This window comes from Tursiops truncatus, chromosome 1 (assembly GCF_011762595.2).
Source record: "Tursiops truncatus isolate mTurTru1 chromosome 1, mTurTru1.mat.Y, whole genome shotgun sequence".
In the NCBI taxonomy this organism is placed as follows: domain Eukaryota; kingdom Metazoa; phylum Chordata; class Mammalia; order Artiodactyla; family Delphinidae; genus Tursiops; species Tursiops truncatus.
The window spans coordinates 149,023,531-149,046,492 of NC_047034.1; the positions used below are offsets into that span (position 1 = coordinate 149,023,531).

The following is a 22,962-nucleotide window of genomic DNA, read 5'->3' on the forward strand; positions in this document are numbered from 1 at the left end:
TGAATTAGTACTGTTTATTTGGATAAACTTTTACACACAATCCGTTTTTCCTCTGGCCAAGTCAGGAGGGGATTGTTACACCCATTTTACAGATGTGAGTCTTGAGGCTCAGAAAAGAGAAAGGATTTGCTTGGTGATGTTTAACAAGTAAATAGCAGAGCTGGGACTCAGGAGTCCAAATCCAGGGCTCCACCATCAGTCTCTGAGTGTGGTCTAGAGATTCTTTCTCCCCTTCAGCAGTCACTCCCTGCCTGTCTACTGTCTTTGCACATGTTCTTCCCCTTGCCAAGGATGGCCTTCCCTCTGACCCACCTGATGAACTCATATTCAGCCTTCTAAACCCTGCTCAGCCTGCCCTCTCCCTTTCCTGAAGCTCTCTCCACTCCCTCTCCTTCCTCTGTGGTACAAGTTCTCTCCCATACACTTTTTTTTTTTTTTTTTGCGGTTCGCGGGCCTCTCACTGTTGTGGCCTCTCCCGTTGCAGAGCACAGGCTCCAGACACGCAGGCTCAGCGGCCATGGCTCACGAGCCCAGCCGCTCCGCAGCATGTGGGATCTTCCCGGACCAGGGCACGAACCCGTGTCCCCTGCATTGGCAGGCGGACTCTCAACCACTGTGCCACCAGGGAAGCCCCTCCCATACACATTCTTAACCATGCACACCCAACTTGGTACTGTTGCTGTGCATCTCGCCGGTTCATCCTCTCCGGTTTGGGGGCTCCATAAGGCTAGCAACAGGCTTGCCTGCCTCTGTCCCTGGGGAAGTGGCGAGCACAGGACTGGCCTGGAGAAGGAAAGGGAGCCTGATGGTGAGTATGCCCCATGAGCTGGGTGGGGTGTACCCACAGCTGGGAGGAGACATATGCAGTAGACTGGATGTGCTCGGAAACAAGGAGCGATGGAGAGACTTTGAGCAGGGACGTGGCAAAACCCAAAAAGTACTCAAGGGAACACTGGTGTTGGCAGGAAACAGGCAGACTAGCTGCTCATATGTTCATTCATTCCTGCCTTCTTCCTTCACCCCTGTGTCTCAGCTACAGAAGCCATCCTCGAGATGCTCAGTCTGGGGGGAGACAGAAAGGACAGCAGCACACTAAGAAGCATCGAAGGGTAAAGGAGAGAACAAGCTCTTGGAGGACTCAGGGACACTTCCTGGAAGGGGCCCCATTCTAGGGGTGCTTTGTGCCGTCAGAAGCATTTTGGCTTGGTGAGGTGGAGGTGGAGGGAGTCAGGCAGAAGAAACAATCTGAGCAAAGGTACAGATGTGGAAAGTGCTGGTGTGAGGGGTGAGGCTGAGCCTGTAAACTGCTGCCCCGAGGGCCTTGCTAGCCAGGCTGGACCTTGCTGCCTCTACGGCAACGGGGGACATACGAACAGGAGAGTGAGGGTCAGCACTAGAGGACATGAGGCCAGAGGCACTGGAGGCCCTGCAGACAGAAGGAAGGGAAGGAGGATGAGGTGGTACAGAAGGTGAAATCAACAGGACTCAGGGGCCCTTGGCACCAGATGAGGAGAGGGGTGGCCCTAAGCTTTCCAGGCTGAGCAGCTGGGAGACCGCAGAAATAGGAGCCATGGGCAGGGGTGTGCCCAGAAGGGGCAGGCCTTCCCTTCCAGGGCTTCTCGGTCAGCCAGGGTGCCCCCTCCCAAGGCCAGCACTGGACCCACAGCCCAGACAGAGGACTCCAGGGGTCATGGGGTCAGCTCAGGCTCCTCCTTCCCAACAGAAAGTAGCCCCTCCCTGGGCCCCTCCATAGGGAAAGGGACCCTCAAACTAACCTCAGGATTTTGTCCAGACCTTTGGACTGGGGGGTCTTTCCTTTCACTGTGTCTCGAGTAAGACACGGGTCTAGAAGAAGAAACGAGGTGAAATCAGATGAAATAAGGTGAAATAATACCACTACCACTAAAGGGGGACATACCGCGAGTTAAGCCTGTGCTAAGTATTTCACGAGTTTATCTGGACATTGTATCTCTCATGATAGCACATGAAGTTGGTGGTCATGTTCATTCCGTTTAACCCAGAAGAAAGCTGAGCCTCATAGGCCAGCACCTTGCCTAGGATCACTCGAGGACTGGTCTACAGTGGAGCTGGTTCGAATCCAAGTTCTCCTATGTTCCTACCATTCATATTTTTCACACTTACCTGTCACCATAGAGTCACATGTACTGTCAGGAGTGGAGAAAGGCTTCACAAAGGGGGTGATATTAAAGTGCAAAGAAGAGGTGGGCATAGATTTCCAGGCAGAGGGCCCAGCCTGTGCTAAAGCAAGGCTTGGCTTACAAACAGGAATGTGGGGATGGAGAGGGGAAGGGAGAAAATCGCGGAGCGAGACCTCCCGTAGTCTAACAAATACTTAAATACCACTTACCACGTAACAGAAGCTGTTCTAAACACTTTACAAATATTAACTCACTTAATCTTCATAACAAACCTATGAGGTGGTTCTATCAGTACAGCTAGTTTCCCGAAGTTATCCGGTGGCGGAGTGAGGACTCCAGTCCTTGCTCTTAAGCGCTACCCTTTGCCGCTCCTATTTTGTCTCACAGCCGGTACGAGCTCCTCCATTTTGCTACAGGCTGCCGAGGCTCAGAGAGGTGCGCACACTTGCTGAGGGTCACACAGCGAGGGAACTCCTAGGACCCAGAGAGCAGGGGAGACGCTCAGCCACAGCGAGGTGCCCGCGGGGCTCCCTCCCGCCCCACTACCCCGGCCCTGGCCCCCTCCCCGCGGAGCCCCGCCCCGGACGTGCCCCAGTCCCCGCCCCCAAGGCTCTGCCCACCCCTCCTCCCCCCCCCGCACCCCAGCCGCGCCAGCCAATGGCTGGGGTCCTATAAACGAGAACGTCCCAGCGCTCAGAGGTAACCCCAGCGAGCGTTCAGATCGTGGGCCGCAGGTCCCAGGAGCGAGCTCGCTAGGGAGCGGGAGGCCAAGCGACCAGAGTCAGAGTCAGAGTCGGAGTCGGAGTCTCGGGACCGGAGCCGGAGCCTGATCCGCAGAGTGCAGCCCGCCCGCCCGTCGCCGCCCGCGCACCCGGCGCTGCCAGAGCCTCCGGCGCAGCGCGGCCATGGAGCCCAGCAGCAAGGTGAGTCGCGCGCCCGCGGGCCCTCCCCACCTGGAACAAAGGCGCGGACCCCCGGTCACCCCTCCGCTGGCCTAGGCCTCCCCGGGCCTCCCCGGCGGCCCGGACGCTCTGTGAGCCCGTGGCCGGCGGCGCGCCTCTCAGAGCCATGCTCGGCGCGGGCCTGGAGCGCAGCGCCCTGCCGCTGCCGGGGACTTGGGCGGGGATGGGGTCGGGATCTGGCGGGCGCGTGGGCGCCGCGTGCGTTGTTGGCGCCCGCAGCGAGCAGCTGGCTTCCTTCCGGGGGCGCCGCGCCGTCCACGCGTCCCGGCAGGGCCGGGGGACCCAGGGCCCGGGCGCGGCACGTCGCTCACGATCTCCTCCTCAGCGGCCCTGCTCCGACTTCTCCCGGGGCGGGGGAGAGGGCCCGAGCGCGGCGCCCATTGGCTGAGCCGGCCGAGCCCCCGGCCGGGCCCCGGCCCGGGCGCTTGGAGGAGGAGGGACCCGCCCCCGCTCGGCCGGCTCGGAACAGATGCTCCCTTTTCCTGGGCGCCACGCTGGGCGCGCGGCCTGGTGTTGGGCGTTTTCCGCGGCCTCGCGCAGCCCCCGCGCCGGTCCTCCGGGGTTCCAAGGCGGAGGGCACTCTCTTAAGGCCCGGGCTCCAACCCCAGGGTGCCTGGCTACAGGGTTGAGGCGAAAAACCTGACTTCCGAGGCCCTTCTTTCCGCGTAGTGCAGGCCCCAGAGCTTTTGCCAAGACCCGGGGAGATGTGCTCTGAGGTGGCACGTTTCCCTGCTCGGGCGGAGCTGGTGAGGGCCGGACGGAGAGAGTACCCCAGGGGCCGCCGCCGCGATCCCGGGGGGGCCGAGGGTCGGGAAGGGGCCCCTGGCTGGAGTGGAGTGGGAGTAGCGCGCGCCAGGGAGCTGAGGGACGCAGGACTGAATAGATGAGGACTCTCCCTTCCCCTGGGAGCAAGCAACTGCCTAGATAAGATCTCTTTTTTTCATCTGTAAACGGGCTTGTCCTACGGGGGATCTTTGTGACTTTCCCAGAACGGTTCCTTTCCAACAAATATCTATTGGGCCCCACCTTGTGTGTTGTAGGGCATTGTTTCTTTCCTCCCTCCCTTCCTCCCCTTTCTATAGAATATTTTCAAGTGACTTTTTTCTTTGAAATTCGGCAGGGAAGGCACGAGGATGTCTGTTTTTCCACCTGGCATGGGGGCTTAGCACTGAACTCTGCACTGCCCTTCCTATGGGCTGTGGAGGTGTCCGGTGGAACTGAACAAGGTCTTGGCTGGGCGGAGAGGTGCGTGACAGCGACGCCAGGCTGTACCCTCAGCGGGAAAAGGTTCCTTTATGCCTGATGAATCCAAACAACTTTTGCTTCACCACCCCGCCCTGGCCTGAAGAGAGACCCTGAGCCCAGAACACATTTCCTGACAGTCATAGGTGAGCCGTTATGCTGGGATATAACAAAATAAAAATAAAATGAGAAGCTATTTTAGCTAGTGGTGAGAACGTTGCCACTGCAAAGCTTAAATATTTGCTGTGTTACCTCAGGGCTCTGGCAGGTCACTTAACTTCTCTGGGCCTCAGTTTCACTGTCTGTAAGAGAGGGAAAACTTTTTTCACTCCTGCAAGGGTAAGAAATGTCTGTTCAGCATGTGATGCAGGACCTGGGTGTTCATCTGTTGAGTGGAGAAGTGAGTATTTTGAGAGGAGACAGAAAAGTGGAGGAGAAAGTCAACAGTCACTTGTAGTTCACTAGGCTCTGGGCTCAAATGCTTTTCAGTGTCACTGACCCTCCATATATAGCTCTGCTGGTTCAGGGGCCTAGAGCTCGGAGAAGGGAAGTAACTTACCTGAAGTCACACAGCTAGTAAGTGGCTGAATTGGATTTGAACCCAGGCCAATCAGAAAGGGCTTTCAGTCTACACTATCCCTTTTCACCATAGACTTTCTTGAATTTTGAGCTGAGGGGAGAGAGTTTGCCTAACTTCAGGGGTGCCCATGTGCCAGCCAGTTCTGTAGCAGGTAGGTGCTTTTCATGCAGTATCCTCCAAACTTTTGATTGCCGGCTCCATCAATAAATAATTTTGGAGCACCTCCTTCCCAGTGCTTTATCTGTATTTATAAATTCATGTATGTGCACTGTTATAATAATAGATTATATGCCTACATAAAGTAGAAATTTCAAAAGACAAATACAGATAACAGTTATAGTAAAAACATTTTATTTTTTATTTTATTTTTTTGCTAAACTTTCTCTGGATCATCCTGTATACATTCTAGAAAAAAGCCCTTCCCTTTGGAGCTGCTGATTCGATCAGCAAGCCCAGCCCTTTTGTGCAAAAGGTTAAACTGAGGCCTGGAGAAGTTATATCACTTGCCCAAGGTCTTAAAACCAGGTGTGTCTAGTTCTGAAGTTCCTTCGGCTATGTTCCTCCTCATCTCCGCAGTTGACTCAGCTGACTTTCCTGCTTTCTGTCGTGCTCCTCTGTGGCTCACTGTGCTGAGTTTAACTGAGTAGGAAGTAGGGAGGAGACAGGTTGAAGACCCTCCTGTCCCAGCCAGCGCTTTGCTCATGCTCCGTCCTGGGCAGCAGATGAGGGTGAGCCCTGCCCCCAGATGTCTCACCCAGCCCTTTGTGAAGAACTCCCAACTAGTCCCTCCTAGCACCCCAGTCATGCCCCAGGACTCTGCCACTCCGCCCTCCAGACAAAGGAGAAATGAGAAATCCGTGGGGTTCCTCAGCCCCTCAGTGGTACGGAAGAGCATAGGCTTTTGAAGTCCTGCATTTGTGGTTTTGAATTCCAGCTTAGCTCAGTTGCCACGTCTGCAGAATGATGTCATTTTTGTCATTAGAGTGTCTGTAAGAATTCAGAAATAAATGTGTCTATCTGTCCCCATGGATGCTCCATAAATATCCCTTGCTTCTCTGGCTTCCCATGATGCACTGCACCTACTGGGCCCCAGGTGACCTGCTACCTGGGTTGCAGCCTCTGTCCAGAAGTCTGGCATTTGGGCAACATGAGCTTTTGGGGAGTCCCAGGATGCTCGGGCTATATCGCTTGGTTGGGTAAATCATTAAAGTTTCTGCTGGCTAGTTCTCCAGTAGGGGTTTTGTCAGGAAGCTGGTTTGCAGAGTAGCCCATGGGTGAGAGTGCCAGGCCCAGAGATGGGACAACTGATGTGGCTACCCTGCCCCCCGCCCCCGTGAGGGTGATAACAAGTCATGATGACATCACAGTCCAATGGAAAATGACTTTTCCAAGGTCACATACTAGCCTCCCACCACAAAACACCTGCTAGCCTTTCTAGGATGGCATAAGAGGATAAAAGAAAGTCCCCAGCAGGAAGGGACCTTCCAGTGCATGTCCCAACCCTGTTTGACAAATAGGGAACTGAGGCCAGAGAAGGAAAGAGGCTTAGCCAAGATAAGGCTGTCACAAAAAATTTGAGATGTTCTTCAGTATTGTTTTTAAAGAACATGTTTTTTTCTGCACACCCCTGTCCTATGTGCCACCTTCCACTCACCCCAAATGAGCAGGAGTTCCCCGACTCCCAGACTTTCCAGCCACTTTCTGGGTACAGTCTAATAGTTGGATTAGATATAATTTGACAACTGAAAGCCTTCTGTGAATGGAAACAAAACACATCCTCATAAAACTATGACCTGGGGGAAGTGGCCTTCCTCAGAGCCTCGGTTTTCTTCCCTGTAAAATGGAGGCTCACTCCGCAAGGTAGTTGTGGCGACTGCCCAGTGCCCTCAAGCAGGGTGGCGGCTATTTTCAGTGGAAGGACCCTCTGCACGTCCAGTTTGGGTGTACGGACATCGTCGACATCTCCATGATGATCCCTGTCCCATGCTGGGCCATTCCGGGACCAACCCTACCTGGCCTGGAGCTGGGTCAACCCCCAATCCCCCTGTAATCAGCTTGTGACTTCAAGGAGCTCAGCTTTACCCAGTGCCTCCTGGTCACAGGATGTCAGGGCCTAGAGCTCTGCTCCAGCTCCAAGGGTACAGGCATCCAGTTCTCTCCCCCTCCCACCCTAGCTGGCAGAGCTGGGGAGGCCTGGGACAAAGGGGAAGCATGCAGTGTTGGCTTGGGACCTGCAACCTCACCCCTCCCCCACCTCACTCCTGGGCGGAGCCGCTCAGTTTGGTAACCTGCGTCCCAGAATGGTAGAGGTTGAGAAGGCTCCTGGTTGGACCTATGGGCTCAGAGAGGCTGTGCCTAGGCCTGGTCACCAAAACAAACCTCCAGTTGTTACCGGCCTCTTCCGTGGGAGGCATGGAGTGGAGCCTAAGGCTCTGCCATCCAGCCTCCAGGCCAGGGAGGGAGTAGCTCAATAGCTAATGCATAAACATTGGGGTTTTGCAGTAACGGAGCAGGGCTCCCAGACCTTGAACTCGTGCAGAATGAGGGCAGTGTTCACCCTTTCTAAGACTTCAGCACCACCACCTTGCTGGCTTTTGCCTCCCCAGGGCCTTGGTACCCTGGAAGGGGAGAGAGCTGTCGCCAGACCCCAGCTTAACGAGCCTTTGGCTACTGAGGCCTCTGCTGGACAGGACATCTGCCCAGAGCGCCTAGCCCAGAGTTCACCCCCACTATTTTGGCACTGGGGAGTGAGGAGGAAAGGGCTCCACCAGAAACATCTCTACCATTTGACCTCAGACCAGCCACAGCTCCTGTTGGAGCTAATTTCCTCAACTGTAACAGGGATAATACCTGCCTCTCTAGGTCAGGTTGCAGGGGTTTTTTTTTAAATTACAGAAGTACTGTAATGGAGCCAACTCTAGAGAAGCATGCAAAGGAGGAGAGTAAACATCTTCTCCCAGTTGTAATGGTTTGGTGTTTACCCTCACAGACCTCTTTTTGTGCATGTGTGTATGTGTGCCTATAAATGGAATTCAGTGTAATTGGATCACGCTTTCTACATAGTTCTGTGCAGCCCAGTGCAGCCCATCCTGTTCACCCACCAATACGTGCAGTGTTTCTCTCTGCACATATAAGGAAGTGCCATTATACAAGTTCATTATCTCCTCCTTCCGTACACAAAATGTACATTCTATACGTTGTTTAGTACTTTGCTTTTTTACCCGGCACTCTTTTCGTATCAAGTACTTACAGATGTGTTGCATTCTTTCCAATAGCTGCATAATATTCCATCACAAAATGTCCCACCGTGATTAAGAATTAAGTGATTGTCCTCGTCACTTTCTCTCTTCATACCACTCACCACCTGATGTATTTTAGGTGTTTTTTTCTCTATCCTTCCACCCTACCCGCCGCTGCCAGCCCCCAACTAAAATATCAAGTTCCATGAAGCAGGGATTCGGTTGAGTTTATTGCTGAATCTCCATTGACTAGAATAGCGTTGGGAACATGCACTCAGGTATTGTCCTTCCTTAGTAATATAATTTCTTATTCTTAGGAAGCCTCTCTTATGGAGAACAGGAGGTCTTAGGGGAAGAGGATTTTTCAAGGTCACACAAGTGGGGTACTTAAACTTGTCTGCTGAGAGTGTTGAGGACCTTTACATATTCCCATGGTCTTATCAAATTAATCTTATCATAGTCAAATTGGTGCCCACCTCTCCACTGAATGGGTACCTCTCTGGGGTGTCAGCTTCTCCAGATGCCCGGGTGCTGACTGACTCTCAGGGAGTCATTTGTTTGCATTTAACACCTTTTTGGAAGACGATTTGGTTTTGCCTGGAAGGCTTTGAAAAGTCCTGTGCAGCTCGTGTGTTGGGTTTGCACTTGGCAATTCAGAGCACCTGGAGCTTAAAGCAGAGATGGGCAAATTTTTTCTGTAATGGGCTAAATTGTAAGTAAATACCATCGGCTCTGTGGGCCATACAGTCTGCTGTTGTAGCACAAAGGCAGCCATAAACAATATAGACTTCTGGTCCCCAAAGGAATGGGGGACAGTTTGGCTGTGTTCCAATCAAATGTTATTAATGGAAACTGAAATCTGATTTTTTTTTTTTTTTTTTTTTTTTTGCCGAGCCACACGGCTTGTGGGGTCTTAGTTCCCCAACCAGGGATTGAACCTCAGGCCCACGGCAGTGAAAGCACTGAGCCCTAACCACTGGACTGCCAGGGAACTCCCCTGAAATTTAAATTTAATACAATTTTCATGTATCACAATATATTAGCCTTCTTTTTTTTTTTTCCCCCAGCCACTTAAAAATGTAAAACCCATTCTTAGCTGGCAGGCTGGATTTGGCCACGGACCATAGTTGACCAACCTGGTCTTAGAGCAAAATCTACCCAAGCGACCGAGAGGTTTCTGAGCTTGGGCCTGGGCTGTCCTGGCTCAAACTGGGCAAGGCCCAGTGAGTTGCTGGAATGGAATTTGACCTACATAGGAAGGAAGGAGCAGATAGAAACCTTGCTTCCTTTGGGGACCAGTACCCGGAAGCAGGGGAGGACGTGAGCAGGAAGGGTTTGGCAGCAGAGACCCCTCAGTTTGAAGCTTCCAGCAGCCGAAGGCCTCCTGATCATCCGCCTTTTCCTCTCTGAGTCTCCCATTTTCTCATCCGTGAAGTGGGAGCCATCTCTCCCCCAGAGCCTGGTGATGGTGGTTAAATCAGGATGTGGATGCAGCCCCTGGCACGTTGCCTAGGGCCTGCCCGGTGCTGCTGGTGCTGATAAAAGCGGCAGCTCCCTCTCCTCTCTGCTTTTAAAGACTGATGAGCACCTTCTGCCTCCAGGGCCACTGCGGGGTGCAGGGGAGGCTCAGCCATGCAGAAGTCCTGACATCACTGGAGGACTTGAAGAAGATGGCTGGGAGGAGTAAATGCCTGAGGTCACCTGAAGGTCAGGCGCCACATGGTTATTACTCTTCTTCTTGAAAAGACCTGACAGGCTGGAAGAGTTCAGAGGGTAAAATGCCTTGTCCAGGAATCCAAAGAACTCAAGTCCCAGAATTAGCTTTTGTTTGCCGAGTATCCTGGGCCCCTACCCTCTGACCTTAGGCTCCCCATCCATCGCATGAGGGTATTACAGCAATTCTGCAGTTTCTTGCGCTTCTTTTTTCATCTCTCAGAATTTTGTTCAAATGAAATCTTAGAAAATTAAAGTAAAAAATAAAAAAATAAAAAGGGAGCTGTCACGGATCCCATAAACCCCTGCTCCACCCTGCTTAGAACTGGGGACCACGCAGTTACAAGGTCCTTGTCCCATGCTCCAGTGCACCCAGGGCTACTCAGGAGCTGTGGGAGGAGGAAAGGATGTGAGTGACATCTGGCTCATCCCGGCTCCAGGACCCTCCTCCCAGACCCTCCTCCCATTGGGAGTAACCTACCTCTGAATGGCGTGGCCACATGCCCTCCCTCCGCCAGTACTGACTGGTAGAGCCCGGAGCTGGAGTACATGCCAGGGAAAGGCCCGGCCCACGGACGCAAGTCGAAAGGCCACGCACGGTGCTTGGCAAGTTACATGACCTGGCTAGGCCACCCGGCATCCCCGTGTGTGGGAGGAGAGGTTCTGAAGCCAACATTTCATCAGTGGCTTTCTGGGAGGAGGAGAGCTCTAAGTGGGCCTCAAGACCCCCAGAATTGGGATGGGGTGGTGAGGGGTGAGGGCATGAGAGCCTCCTCGTGCAGGACCCCGAGCCCAAGCGCTTGCTGAACTGAGAGGCCTGGGGCACCCCTAGGAGAATCAGGATTTGAACTCGGGTCAGAGGTCTTTCCTCCACAGCCCTGTGGGTTGGGGTGGGGGCCTGGAGAGTTACTTTTAGAGAGCTGTTTCCAGCTCTCAGAGCTGATGTTCCAGTACTCATCAGGGGTTTGCTACATGGCCGAGTTCAAATCTGTTAGGATGAACACTGTTCTCAGAGAACAGATACATGCAGAGCCAGTTTTGCCCAAAAAGTTAATTTCAGAAGTGACAGGTTTGCTTTGTATAAATATTCAGCGCTGCGCCCTACTCTGGGCACCCTAGGTACCATTCTTAAGGAGTTCCCAGTGTGGTGGGTGGACAGCAGATGGGTATTCCCAACTGCTTGGAGCAGAAGCTGGAGACTGTAGAGCACACAGCAAGGGCAAAGGCCTGGAACAGCACGGGATGTTCTAGGAGGTAGCCCCATCCCCAGGGGTGGTGATGGGTGGCCGTGGTCCCAGATTCTAGACTCTCCCTTGCTCCTCCACCCCTATAAAAGGCTTCCACAAGAAAGCTGTGAGCTGTGGGGCTTGTACCCCTTCTTTAAGGCATCACCAACGAGTCCATCAGCTTGGCACGTAAATATATACATGTTGAATGAATGGACTTACCGCCTTTCAGTTCCAGCCACGGGACTGGTGGAGGCAGATGGTACCATGGGGACTTCCCATCCCTCCTTGATTCAGCGAACACCTGTCGAGTGAACCCTGACGGCTCCATGATGCAGAGCTTGACAGCAAGCTTTAAGGGAAGGCACTCTTATCCCCATTTCTTATGTGAAGAAACTGAGACCCAGAGTCAGGGCTACCACATATCTCAACTCCAAGGTGAGGGAAGCAGCTCGATGCCTTTCAGCCTGGGTCTTCAGATTCCAAGTCCTGTCGTGAGCACGCTGGGTGCGGTGGGGGTGAGAGGTGGTGGGTGCCTCTTGCCTACCCAGGAGCGGGGGCCATGCTTCTCCCCTGGATCTAGCATCCAGCCACACTGAGCACCCCGTTAGATCCGGCCTTGCAGGGCCCCCCCTTCTTCCCCCTGCACGTACTGTTCTGTCTACCTGGAATGCAGTCTTGCCACCGCTTCTCCACTTGGCAGACTCCCTGCATGTCCTTCACGGCCCAACTCCAGTGTCACCTCCCAGGAACCCACCTTTGATTGACTGTCCCAGGCAAAATTACAAGTCTGTCCCTGCAGGGCTCCCGCAGCGCACCAGCTGAAGCTCGGACCACACTAGCCTCCCCTTCCCAGTGGACCTGATGCCTCTTCCTTGATGTCAGGACCAGGGCCCAGGGCGCGAGTCACTGAGCCTTTTAGTAGTTCCTGACGCAGCAGCCTGCCTGGGTGGATGTGGATGTAACCCAGCCGGTGGGTGGGCAGGTTTTCTAAAGCAGAGTTTGACCTTGACCTGCCAAGTGGCAAAGTCCAGCAGAGGGCTTTGTCCTTGGCTCCCAGCAGCCCCCGCTCTCAGAGGCACAGCTGCTCAGCAGGGCCCCAAGACTGACTTCAGAGGCCCAGAGACCCCTGGCACACCAGAGCCAGACTGGAGACAGGGCTGTAGTAACAGTACTGCCGCCCAGCAGAGCCCCTTCTGCGAGGGCATTCGTGCAAGGGCACGATTTTTACCAGAGCCGCATATCATCTGTATCATTTTTCACTTCTATTTTTATTTAAATTGCTGTGTTCTAAATAATATGAAACCACAGGGCTTGTAAAAAATATTTTGAATAGGTGATACATTCATGTGGTTCAAAATTCAAAAACGTACAAAGGGATATAAAATGAAAATTCTCCCTTCTACCCTGCCTCTGCCACCCAGATCCCCAAGGTACACTGTTACCTTTCTTGTGCATTCTTTCAAGGAAGTAGATGTGTATATTCTCCCCCATCCTAGCCTTTTTTTTTTTTTTCCCTCCCACACAAAAGGTAGCATACAACACGCTGTTCTGAAGCTTTGCTTTTTACTTAATATAACTTGGGGAGTATGCCAAATCAGTACCTAAAGAGCTTTCTTTGTTAAGTACTCCACTATATAGCTATGCCACATTTTTTCAAATCCTAGGTTTGCATTGCTAGTTTTCTATTTATTCGAGTGTGTACTAGAATAATATATACCTTGTATACCATTAGTATCAGACGATGGCCAACCTCAAGGCCAACCCTGAGCCGTGACACCTGTGACTCACCAGGCAGAAAGCCCCCACGTGGGGGTTCAACAGCCGCTGTCGTGCCGTCCTTGTGACCTCCTCTTACTTAATCCCAGTGGTCACCCGAGGAGTTGGACTTGGCCGGGGCCCACCAGAGGAGGCCTGTCAGGTGCTCACCACCCACTCGGAACCAACAGCCTTGGGTCTGAAGGCTCCCTAAGGAGTTGGGAGGGAGGCTCTGAGGGGTGCTGGGCAGGGTGGGCTGTGACAGACAGGATTTACAGGGAGTGTAGCCCGCTGGGAGGAAAGGCCCAGCATCTAGGATGAATGTCCAGAGTCTGGCCAGGAAGGAGCCCGTGGGAAGGAAGGATCCAGCTCTCCCTTGAGAAGGAATGGGCTCTGAACTCCTGCTGGCTGAAACCTTACTCTCAGCCTCTGACGTGAGAACCTTAGCTTTCGCAATCGATGGCCTGACGGCTTCTAGAGAATGAAAAGAACATACTAGGAATGTGTCTGATTAACAGCTAAGCCCAGCGCTATCTGTGAGGATCTCGAAGTCAGGGCTGCTTCTGGGTTCTGGGGGGAGGGGGGGAGACCAAGGCCATCGCCAAGCTGAGGCTCTCCCCTCCACAGGTAGGTGCGGCTCAGGATCTGTGCCTCCACCCCTCCCCTCCAGTGCCCAGCCTTGTGTGGTGCACCTGGTGAATGCCCGCCCATCATTTCTTTGGCATCCCTCCCCCCGGGCCCCGTTCTTTCGGTCAGTTAAGGGCCTGCCTTAACTGTCATACATCTTGGCGTCTTCATTTTAAAAGAAAACAAAAGTCCTCTCCCTAGCAAGGCACCTTGCTCTCCCCGGGCCCTCCTGCCTGCTGGCCTCCTCCCTCCCTGCTGCCTCCGGCCCTTGGCTTCCAGGTGACAGAACCCACTGCCCTTTTTCTCCCCCAGCCCTCTGCCCATTGGAAACACCTCGACCCAGCACTCTTACTCACCTTGTGTCGTGTACTTTTCCAAAGCACATTCCTGGCTGGTATGTCATCTGTGTCCTAACAACCCTGGGAAGCTCGTGGTCTGGGGATGGTTGCCCCGAGCTTCAGCCTGGCTCTCTGCAGACCCCTGAGTAAGCTGGAACTTGTCTCTGCCTCAGTATCTACCCTGTGAATGGAGGCGAGGGTTTGCAGACAAGCAACCAGACGGGCCGGGAGGAGTGGGGAAGGGGACTCACCTGCTGGAATTCGCAGAGCAAGGAGGCAGGTGGGCTGGAATTAGAAGCCGGCATCTTGGGCTCCAAATCCAGGGCACTTCGCCCATCCATGCCGCTCCTCCCACGTAACTGGGCCCCCCTTGCCTTGGTTCCTGGGCCTCCCAGCCAGAGAGGCTGGAGCCACCTCAAGCCCAGGCATGGCTTCAACAGGGGAATGAGACCCCGGAGAAGGCCAAGCCCTGGCTACAGAGAGGGGGAAGACCCTAATTACCCTCTCTCCCCAGGAATGAGTCTGGCCAGCCCGGTGTCTAGAAGTTGGCAGGGCTGGTTTGGGCACCTGAGGTCAGGAAGTGGCCAGGTTTCTTCAGAGAAGGGCTGGTGTGGTGCCAGGAGTCAGGCAAGCTATCTGAACAAGGGAACCTGCCAGCCCAGGCCCTGCCCTCTAGTCACCTGGGCCTGGCGTGCCTCCAACAGTGTGGGCTTTTCTCTCTGCAGAAGCTGACGGGCCGCCTCATGCTGGCCGTGGGAGGGGCAGTGCTCGGCTCCCTGCAGTTTGGCTACAACACTGGAGTCATCAATGCCCCCCAGAAGGTGAGTGCTGTGCTGTCCTAGGCTTCTCGAGACCAGAGGGCTCTGCTGTGCACCCCTGCCCCCATCACACACACACACACACACACACACACACACACGTGCTCACCCTGCCTCTTGGACATTGGAGTCATTTACATCAACTCACCATCTGCCTTACCAGCCAATATTCTGGCCCTGAATGGGTTAGAGACTCTTAGCTTTGGCCTTGGAACCTTGGGGCCCACAGAACCACGGGGTCTTTATAGGTTACCTTTTTTTTTTTTTTTTTTTTTTGTGGTACGCGGGCCTCTCACTGTTGTGGCCTCTCCCATTGCGGAGCACAGGCTCTGGACGCGCAGGCTCAGCGGCCATGGCTCACGGGCCCAGCCGCTCCACGGCATGTGGGATCTTCCCGGACCGGGGCACGAACCCATGTCCCCTGCATTGGAAGGTGGACTCTCAACCACTGCACCACCAGGGAAGCCCTTTATAGGTCATCTTGACCAACCTCCCACCCGACACAGAAATTTGTAAAAATTGAAGCCGTGTTCGGTGTAGTGATGCTGCATTCGTGCGGCCCTCTGGGGCTACAGAGGGCTTCCGTGGTGCTTTTCTCACCTGATCACACCGAGCCCTAAGGCAGGCAGGCAGCCGTGCCCACTCCTACCCTGCAGGTGTGGGGAATGGCCAGAACCTGCCCAGCATGACCAGCTAGTCAGGGATGGAGCTGGTATACGACACCAGTCTGCCTTGGCGCCCTCCCTGCCAGGTGGTCCCCAAGCCCGTGCTCTCACCCATCCACATGCAGCACACTCCCTTGTAAGGGAGCCCATTCTAGGCTGAAACTGCCTATCTCCCTGGAGGCCCTGGGCCAGGCAAAGCAAAAATGGCGTCTTGCCCTAGGGAACTGGAGGGGTGCAAGTGTGCGCTTATTCCCTTCTCCCCACAGCACAACCCAGATCTGTCCTCACGTGCTCACCAGTGTCGGGACTGGGGGGTGCCCCGGTGAGGGCCTCCAGCGTAGCCAACCCACCGCTCTGGGGAGGAGAGTGGAGGATGGGGGCAGGAAAGGAGACTGTAACGAGCCCCTCCTCTGCGCCAGGCCTGTTGTGTACATTCATAAGGTCGGGCGGTGATTTCCATTTTATACACCCGAAAACCAAGGCCCAGGGCAGGTCAAATGACCAATGGGCTCAAGGTCACATAGTTAGGGGATGGTGGAGTCAGAAGCCAAACTCTGTTGTTTACACAACCTCAGGCTGTCTTCCGGACCAGCCACCTGGTCAGTTTAAAAGTCTCTACCTTCCCGGGCAGGACAAGATGAGAGTGGATTGTCCTGTCAAGGCCACATTCATGGTCCAGACGGGTGAGGCCAGGAAGTGAATGTGGCTGCTTCCCGAGGATTGGGGCCTGTTTGGGGGAGCTGGGCCTCCTCCAAATAGGTGGAGGGTGGCCGTGGGGGCCACACCCGATGCTGGGGAGCAGGTCACCACAGCGGCCAGGCCTGCTGAGTCATGCTCAGCTGCAGCGGACGTGATGGGGCTTTTCCAAGCTTGTGGGAAATGGCGACCGTGGGCCCATGCTTGAAGCAGTTCCAAGCCCTGCTTCTGCTAAGTGCTCTGAGCAGATCTTGCCAAGGTGTGTGCCTCGGAGCTGGCTTCCTTTGGGAATCCTTACAGATGCAAAGTGTGTACAGTCTTAGAGACAGGGGACACACAGTGTCCCCTGACACTTACAGAATCTGACCTCATTGGTCTGGGATGCTGTCTGGGCATCAAAGTTTTAAAGCTCCCCAGTTGATTCTAATGTGCAGCAAAAGATGAGAAGCACTGGATTAAGTGATCACAGGGGTGGTCACGTGACTGTGATCACATAGTGAGTTACGCATGGTGACAGAACTAGGACTCTAAGAACAGGATAGAGGTGTTTTCCGGAAACAGAACAGGGTTGTGGTAAGCAGGGGCCCACAGGTGGGGATAAAATGCCCAGAGGAAAGAAAGTCTGTGTGTCACTAGGGTAAATGGGAGGAGGGAGAAGGATGAGAGGGCGACGAGGTAAGCCAGAAGCTGCCCACAAGGGGCTCTTGTGGTCGGTAGTTTCATCTGCAGAATCTTCAGCCACTGGCAGGGCGTGGCACAGCAAGAATGGGCAGGTGGGCACCAATGCGTAGGCCGAGCTGGGGAGTGTGGACTTCAGAACTCCACTAAAGAGGACAGATAGGATCAGATTTGCATTTTAGGGAAATGATTCAGGCGTCTGGTGCAGTGGGATGGGTCTCAGAATGTGAAACTAGAGACAGGGAAATAGTGAGAAGGCTGCTGCTGTAATAGGGGTAGAAAAAGCAACACTGAATAGGAAGAATGGGCAGGAGCTGATCATCGATTCAGCCTGAGGATGAGAGAGTGGGGTTTAAAACTGGCTTCTAGATTTCTGGTTCGGGCGATGTGGGTCTGGAGGCAGAGCAGGGAGGTGCCGTGGGATATGCAGGAACTGAGGTTTGGTGACACGGCGGGACAAGCACTTGGACACGGGGGTCTGTTTCTTTGGAGGGTAGTCAGTGGGAGAAGACCGATAGGTTGGTCACCGGTATCCATAGTGATAGAGAAGGATCTCCCAGAGGGACTGCAGAGTAAAAAGAGAAGTAAGGGTCAAGCCCTGGAGAGCACACCCACTGACAGAAGATCCTGGGAAGGAGGAGGAGAGCTGGCACCTCTACGCCAGGAGACAAGACCCTTCTGAGCCAGAGGAAGAATGGAAGCACCTGAGGATGAGCGTCCATGGCCATGTCCTTCGTCCCTAGAGCAGTGCCCGTCCATAGGAACAGGCACTCAGATGTGGACGGAGTGAAGGGATGCTATCTGGTGCTCCGGAGGCTGACCTGGGCAGATCAGCTCCATATTGCCAAAGGCAAAAGACCCTCCGGTGACCCTGCTGTGGCAAAGGCTGTCCAAATGGAGTCCTGTGTGTAGAGACCTCCCTGCAGTGGGTTGAACAGGGAGAAGGGAGATGGGGGAGAGCAGAGACAGCCCTTCCAAGGGACTCGGTAGAGAAGGAAGAAAGAAGGGTGGTCACCAGAGGGGTTGTCTGGCTAAGGTTTTTTTTAATACGAAGACTTCAGTTTTAAACAGCTTGTAAGGAATCAGCAGAGGAGGAGAGGGTGAAGATAAGGGGGGGGGGGTGGTCCTTCAGGAGGCCGGTGGTGGTGGAGCAGAGGCAAAGGGGTCGCATTTGGCCGGAAGGGACTAAGACACTTGCAAGGGTGCAGTTGTGGACAAACCCAGAGTGATGTTCTCTAATTCTTGGGACTTCCCATCTAATCAGAAACAGGCGAAAGGTGAGAATTACAGTGGAAGATGGGCGGGGCAACGGGCAGGGGATCCGGGCAGCACAGACGGCCCAGCGGTAAACATTTATAGGAGCATTTGCGGGCACCTGTCCAAAGGTCACTTGGGCAGCCGGCCTCTGAGGACTGAGGTGAGAGACCTGCGTGGCGTTTCCGGGGGCGTGTGCTCAGGCACTCCTCCGCCTGTTTACTCTTGTACTTTACAGACACTTCTCATAAGCCTGGCCGTAGTTTTCCCAACCCGGAGCAAACAGGATAAACTTAACAGGTGAAGAGGGGAGAGGACAACACTAGAGGAAGAGATGAAAGCGGGGCTCAGAGCCGACAGCCATGCCTCGGGAGGCACCATAGCCATTGTCCTGGGAGGGCCCAGTGATTGTGCCAACACCGTCACTCAACGTGGACTATGCCAGGCACTGCCCTAGATGGGGGGAGGGATAGAGCCGAGAACACCGCAGGCTCACCCTGGCCCTCAGGAAGCTGCCTGACACATGGTCAGAGCTGGGCCCTGTCCCTGCCCTCCAGACATTCAACCATCCAGAGTGCAGAGGCGGGGTGGGGAGGGGAGACCCCTTGGGAAGAGCCGCAGTATTATTAACGGAGGGCGTCTCGGTGCTATGGGAACGAAGAGAAAGGAATGACTAATGCTGGGGGTAGGGCTGATGGCAGAGACAGAAGGGGCCTCACGAAGGAGTTAGCAGCTGTGCTAGACCTTGAGGGCAAATCGGCCCCAGAGGGAAGGAGGGGCGGGTATCCCAGGCAATAGGAATGGCTTGTGCAGAGATGCGGTGGCATGAAGTGTTCCCCTGATGGGGAATTGCTAACGGCCCGCGCTGACCAGGCCGACCCCCCTTGTCTATCTAGAGGCACTTCCGTTAGGAAACTGCACTGCGCTGGCCAGGTTGGCCTACTTGCCAATGGAGACTTTGTCCCACTAGAGGTGAGGGTGCCAGTACTGCTGTTAATTACCGGAAGCTTGGTCTCCTCCATAAAACAGGCCCCAAAGGGCTTCCTCTTGGAAGTGGTTAGTTAATCATAACATCATCTTAAATGTTTACAAAGCACCTCCTAATAAGTTGCCTCCTCACAGCAGCCCCACAAGGTGGGTGGGGCCGGGCTTATCTTCCCCTCATAAAGGAGGCACCGAGGCTGGGAGAGGTCGCCTGGAGAGTGAGAGGCTGAGTTACAGATGGACGCCAGGCCTCACACCTGATGACGACATCCCTGCCAGGCCTCCGGCCTCTGCAGGGTAGGAGGGGAGCCCAGTCACACAGAGAGCAGATAAATGAGCAAGGGCGTCCTGACCATCATACTGAGTGGAGAGAACTACCTCTCCCCTCCCCAAACGGCTGAGCTGCCAACAGAGGTGACTAAAGGCCATTGAGGAACCATGAGTTCCCGGCCAAGGGACAGTGTCAGGCATGTCTGAGGCATCCTCAGAAACCAGACCGCTTGGGCTGGAAGGGGCCTGACAGTCCGCAGGCTCAACGTTCCTTGTTTGCCAAAGGAAGAACTTGGTCTAGAGAGCAGGCAAGGTCTGCCCAGGACGACCTGCTTGGTGAGTGAAAGTACTGGAGGCAAGATGGGCTTCCCAGCCCAGGCTCCAGGCAGCCTCTCCTTACCTCTGCCTAGATCCAGAGGGCTCTGGGCCCCCTCTCCCCTTCGCCCATCTCCGCTTATACGGACTCTCACAGCTTACAGCTCACTTGTCACGTGCTAGGCATTGTTCCAAATGCATTAGAAACAATAATTCAATTGTTCCATATAATATAACCCCATTAGGGAGACACCATAATCCCTGTTTTATAAAAAACTAGGGCACAGAGATGTTAAGCAATTAAACCAAGGGCACACAGCTAGTAAGTGGCAGAGCTGGGATTTAAATCCAGGGAGTCTGGCTCCAGTCTACATCCTTGACCACCACAGAAGAAATGGCAGTTACACTTACAGGCACCGAAACACCCTTTTACATGCCAACAACTGCTACCCTGCTGCTCTCTCCTGCTCTTACTTCAAGCTGAGTCACGCACAGACGTCCCAGTTTCCCACGCACAGTTGCACAGCCTCTTACACCACGACACCCTGCCACAGCTCCCTCATCTCTTAAGCCTTTCCGGTTCATGGCCTGTTCATCAATTAGTGACAATGCTTTCTGCCTCCAGCCCTGTGCTGGGACCCAGATGAACCAGACTGTCCCCCTGTTGGAGTTTAGTCTAGAGGGAGCACACAGTGCCTCATAGTTAGCTGTCCGGGGCGGTGATGGAAACAAGGACAGGCTGGTGTAAGCGGACAAGGGGGAGGGAGAGGGTACCTGGCCCATAGAGGAGGGTTTTTCTCAACACCATAGACATTTGTGGCCAGATAGTTCTTTGGCATCACGGAGGCCGTCCCATGCACTGTAGGACGTTTAGCAGCATCCCTGGCCTCTACCCCTGCCAGTGTAACAACCAAAAATGTCTCCAGACGTTGGGGGGGGGGAGCAAATTGCCCCTGTTTGGGAACCACTGCAGTAATGAAGAGGTTATGAAGGCTTTCCAGAGGAGGGATGGCGCGTTCTCTAGAAAGTGACCAACAGCTCACCAGGCAGAAGGCGAAGCAGCAGCAAAGCGAAGGTGCAGAGGTGTGGGGTGCCCGGGCAGCATGGGGGCGTTGCCATGTGGGGTGGGAAGAGACACTTCATCCTGAGGGTGGTGGGGAGACAAGAAAAGCTGTGAGCAGGGGAAATGAAGATCCTTCTGTTTGCAGGGGAGACCCCAAAGGCCAGGGACCAGTGAGGAGGTCAGAGCAAAGGCTTGGAGAGAAGCCCTATCAGGGCTCTTCCAGAAAAGCAGCCAGGGTGGTCCGATCATCTGCTCTGGGGTTGGGGCCCAGCTTCTAGCTCCATCTGGCTGCCTGGGCCTCTTCACCAGGCCCCAGGGAGAGGCCCTGAGGAACCCAGAAGTTATCTGTCCAGCCCCACCTGTAGCATCTGTCTCCGAACTCCCAGCTGACCCTGGGGCGTGGCTGAGTTGCTATGGAGACATACCACCTGGGGCGAGGGGCGGGGGCAGCCCCAGCTGTGGGGGAGGGGTAGGTAGGGAACTGGAAATAGGGGTCAAAGCCAGGCTGAGGGGCTGAACTGGACAAGCTGGCCCTTTCTTCCTCCCGACTGGACCTCGAAGCTTGGGCGGCTGTTTAACCCCTTCATCCCCACAGTATATCTAAGAGAAGAAAGGGTTGAGAGAGAGCTGATTCCCTCTCAGGATGATCTAGAACAGGGGGCCCCAAACCCCGGGCCAGGGACCAGTACGGGGGGGCCTCACAGCAGGAGGTGAGCGGCGGGCGGGCCGGTCAGCCGCTCCCCACCGCTCGCGTTACTGCCTGAATCACTACTGCCTGAATCACGCCCACTGCCACCCCCGGTCCGTGGAAAAACCCTCTTCCATGAAACCGGCCCCTGGTGCCAAAAAGGTTGGGGCCCGCTGATCTAGGAGACCAGGCCTCTGCAGGGAATATGTGGAGAGCAGCCAGCAATTCCAAAACATATACCCCTTCTCTTGGCAGTGGTCTGGAATTCTAGAACACGGGTTGGCAGGGGGACCAAATCCAGCCAGCAGCCTGTTTTTGTATGGCCTATGAGCCAAGAATGGGTTTTACGTGTTTAAAAGGTTGGGGTGGCGGGGAGGGAGGGAAGGGAAGAAAAATAAGCAGTCATCAACAGACTCTAATATTTTCTATCTAGCCTTTTACATAAATTGTTTATATCAATCCCTGATCCAAACTTTGACTTGTATGCTCCCTGCTGACAGGGGACTCACTAACTGTAACATGGGTAATCTCACCCTCTGAAGCCTAGAAAGCTCTTCTTTCCCCTGAGCTGAAGTCTGTGCCCTGGGGCTCTGCAGACCTGCTGGGTCCCTCGGCCTGGGCAGCCAGCAAGTTCTGAAGATAGAGCTTTACTCCCCAGGGCAAGCCTCTAGTTCCTTCAGGTTCTTTCTTGTACTATAATTCCTAGGTTAATGCTTTGTCTTGCAGTAATTAAAAAATGGAAAACTCTGTCCTTAATGTTCCTCTCAAGGAGATGGCTTCTCTCCTTGAGAGAACAGTGACACAAGGAACAGCTTACTCCATGTGCCAGGCAGTGGGCTCCGCCTCACACCCAGAGCCTCACCACAGACGCTGCCCTGACACAGAGGAAGTCAGAACTTCTGCTCTAGACAGAGAGACGTGTGGTCCTTCAGCCACAGTTACCCAGGCAGGGAAGGGAGGGGGGATGACAGACATGATACAAGCCTCTCCCCACCCTCACCCCCAGGAGAACTGCTGGGATGAGGAATAGCTCTTTACTGGAAACCATTCAGTCCAAGGGATGGCAGCTGCCCAGGGCCATCCTGCTTCTCCAGGCTGGCCCCTACAGTGTCGCCAAGTGAGCCTCTGCCCTAGGTTCAATGAGGGGATGCTTAGAGAAAGAGCTCTAATAGCCCCTCAGCTTCCAACAGCCTGATGCCATGGCTGACCGGGACCTGCCTTTTCTCCCCAGCACGCGGGCACTCACACCGACCCTTGGCAGGGAGAGGGGTTGGGAATGGGCTGGCAAGGGAACAGAGACAAACGGAGAGCTGAGCCTGGTCTGCTTGACGTCCAGGGCTCGACTGCCAAGTCAGGGAATAATGGTGGGAATCGGAATCTGGCTTCGGTGGATGGGAGGAATCAGGAGCAGAATCCAGGTGAGACCTAGGGCAGGTGCTGCGTGAGTAGAGAGGAGGACCGATAAGGAGGTAGGATTTTATGGACAGGACCTGGTGAGTGACTGCATGTGGGGCAGTGGCAGGATCAAGGGTAGCTCCCAGGCTTGTAACCAGAATGTGAGCAAAGAACATTCAGAAGAAGCACGCGTGAGGCCTCGCCTCAGACAGGAGCCGGGGCTGAGGAGGCCGCCAGGAAGCTCGCTGCCGAGACCGGGCCTGTGGGATCCTGTTAAGGGTGCAGAGCAGTA

The 22,962-nt window shown here is 54.5% G+C and overlaps 2 protein-coding genes and 1 long non-coding RNA gene across 12 annotated transcripts in view; 1 reads left to right on the forward strand and 2 right to left on the reverse strand.

Annotated features, from left to right (window-relative positions):
* LOC109550403 (uncharacterized) lies at positions 1–3,517 on the reverse strand. 2 transcript variants are annotated; one of them, XR_002176904.3, is made up of 3 exons: positions 3,113–3,517; positions 1,776–2,633; positions 1–1,062 (listed from the first exon to the last, which is right to left on the reverse strand). It is a non-coding gene; the product is annotated as an uncharacterized lncRNA (long non-coding RNA). The 2 variants fall into 2 exon arrangements; XR_012325619.1 differs by lacking the exon at positions 3,113–3,517 and having other exon boundaries at positions 1,776–2,691.
* SLC2A1 (solute carrier family 2 member 1) overlaps positions 2,845–22,962 on the forward strand; it is a 27,780-nt gene continuing 7,662 nt past the window's right edge. For 2 of the 3 annotated variants that reach the window (XM_073791101.1, XM_033836687.2), the window contains exons 1-2: positions 2,845–3,082; positions 14,570–14,665. In XM_073791101.1, coding sequence (XP_073647202.1) covers positions 14,652–14,665 — 14 coding nt within the window. In that variant the 5' untranslated portion in view covers positions 2,845–3,082; positions 14,570–14,651. The remainder of the gene's footprint in view (positions 3,083–14,569; positions 14,666–22,962) is intronic. The other variant, XM_019937983.3, reaches the window with a different exon arrangement.
* The window catches only part of LOC117307600 (uncharacterized), a 72,215-nt gene continuing 64,164 nt past the window's right edge, over positions 14,912–22,962 (reverse strand). For all 7 annotated transcript variants that reach the window (XR_012325613.1, XR_012325615.1, XR_012325612.1 and 4 more), the window contains one exon: positions 14,912–20,668. The gene's annotated coding sequence lies outside the window, so the exon portion shown is untranslated. The remainder of the gene's footprint in view (positions 20,669–22,962) is intronic.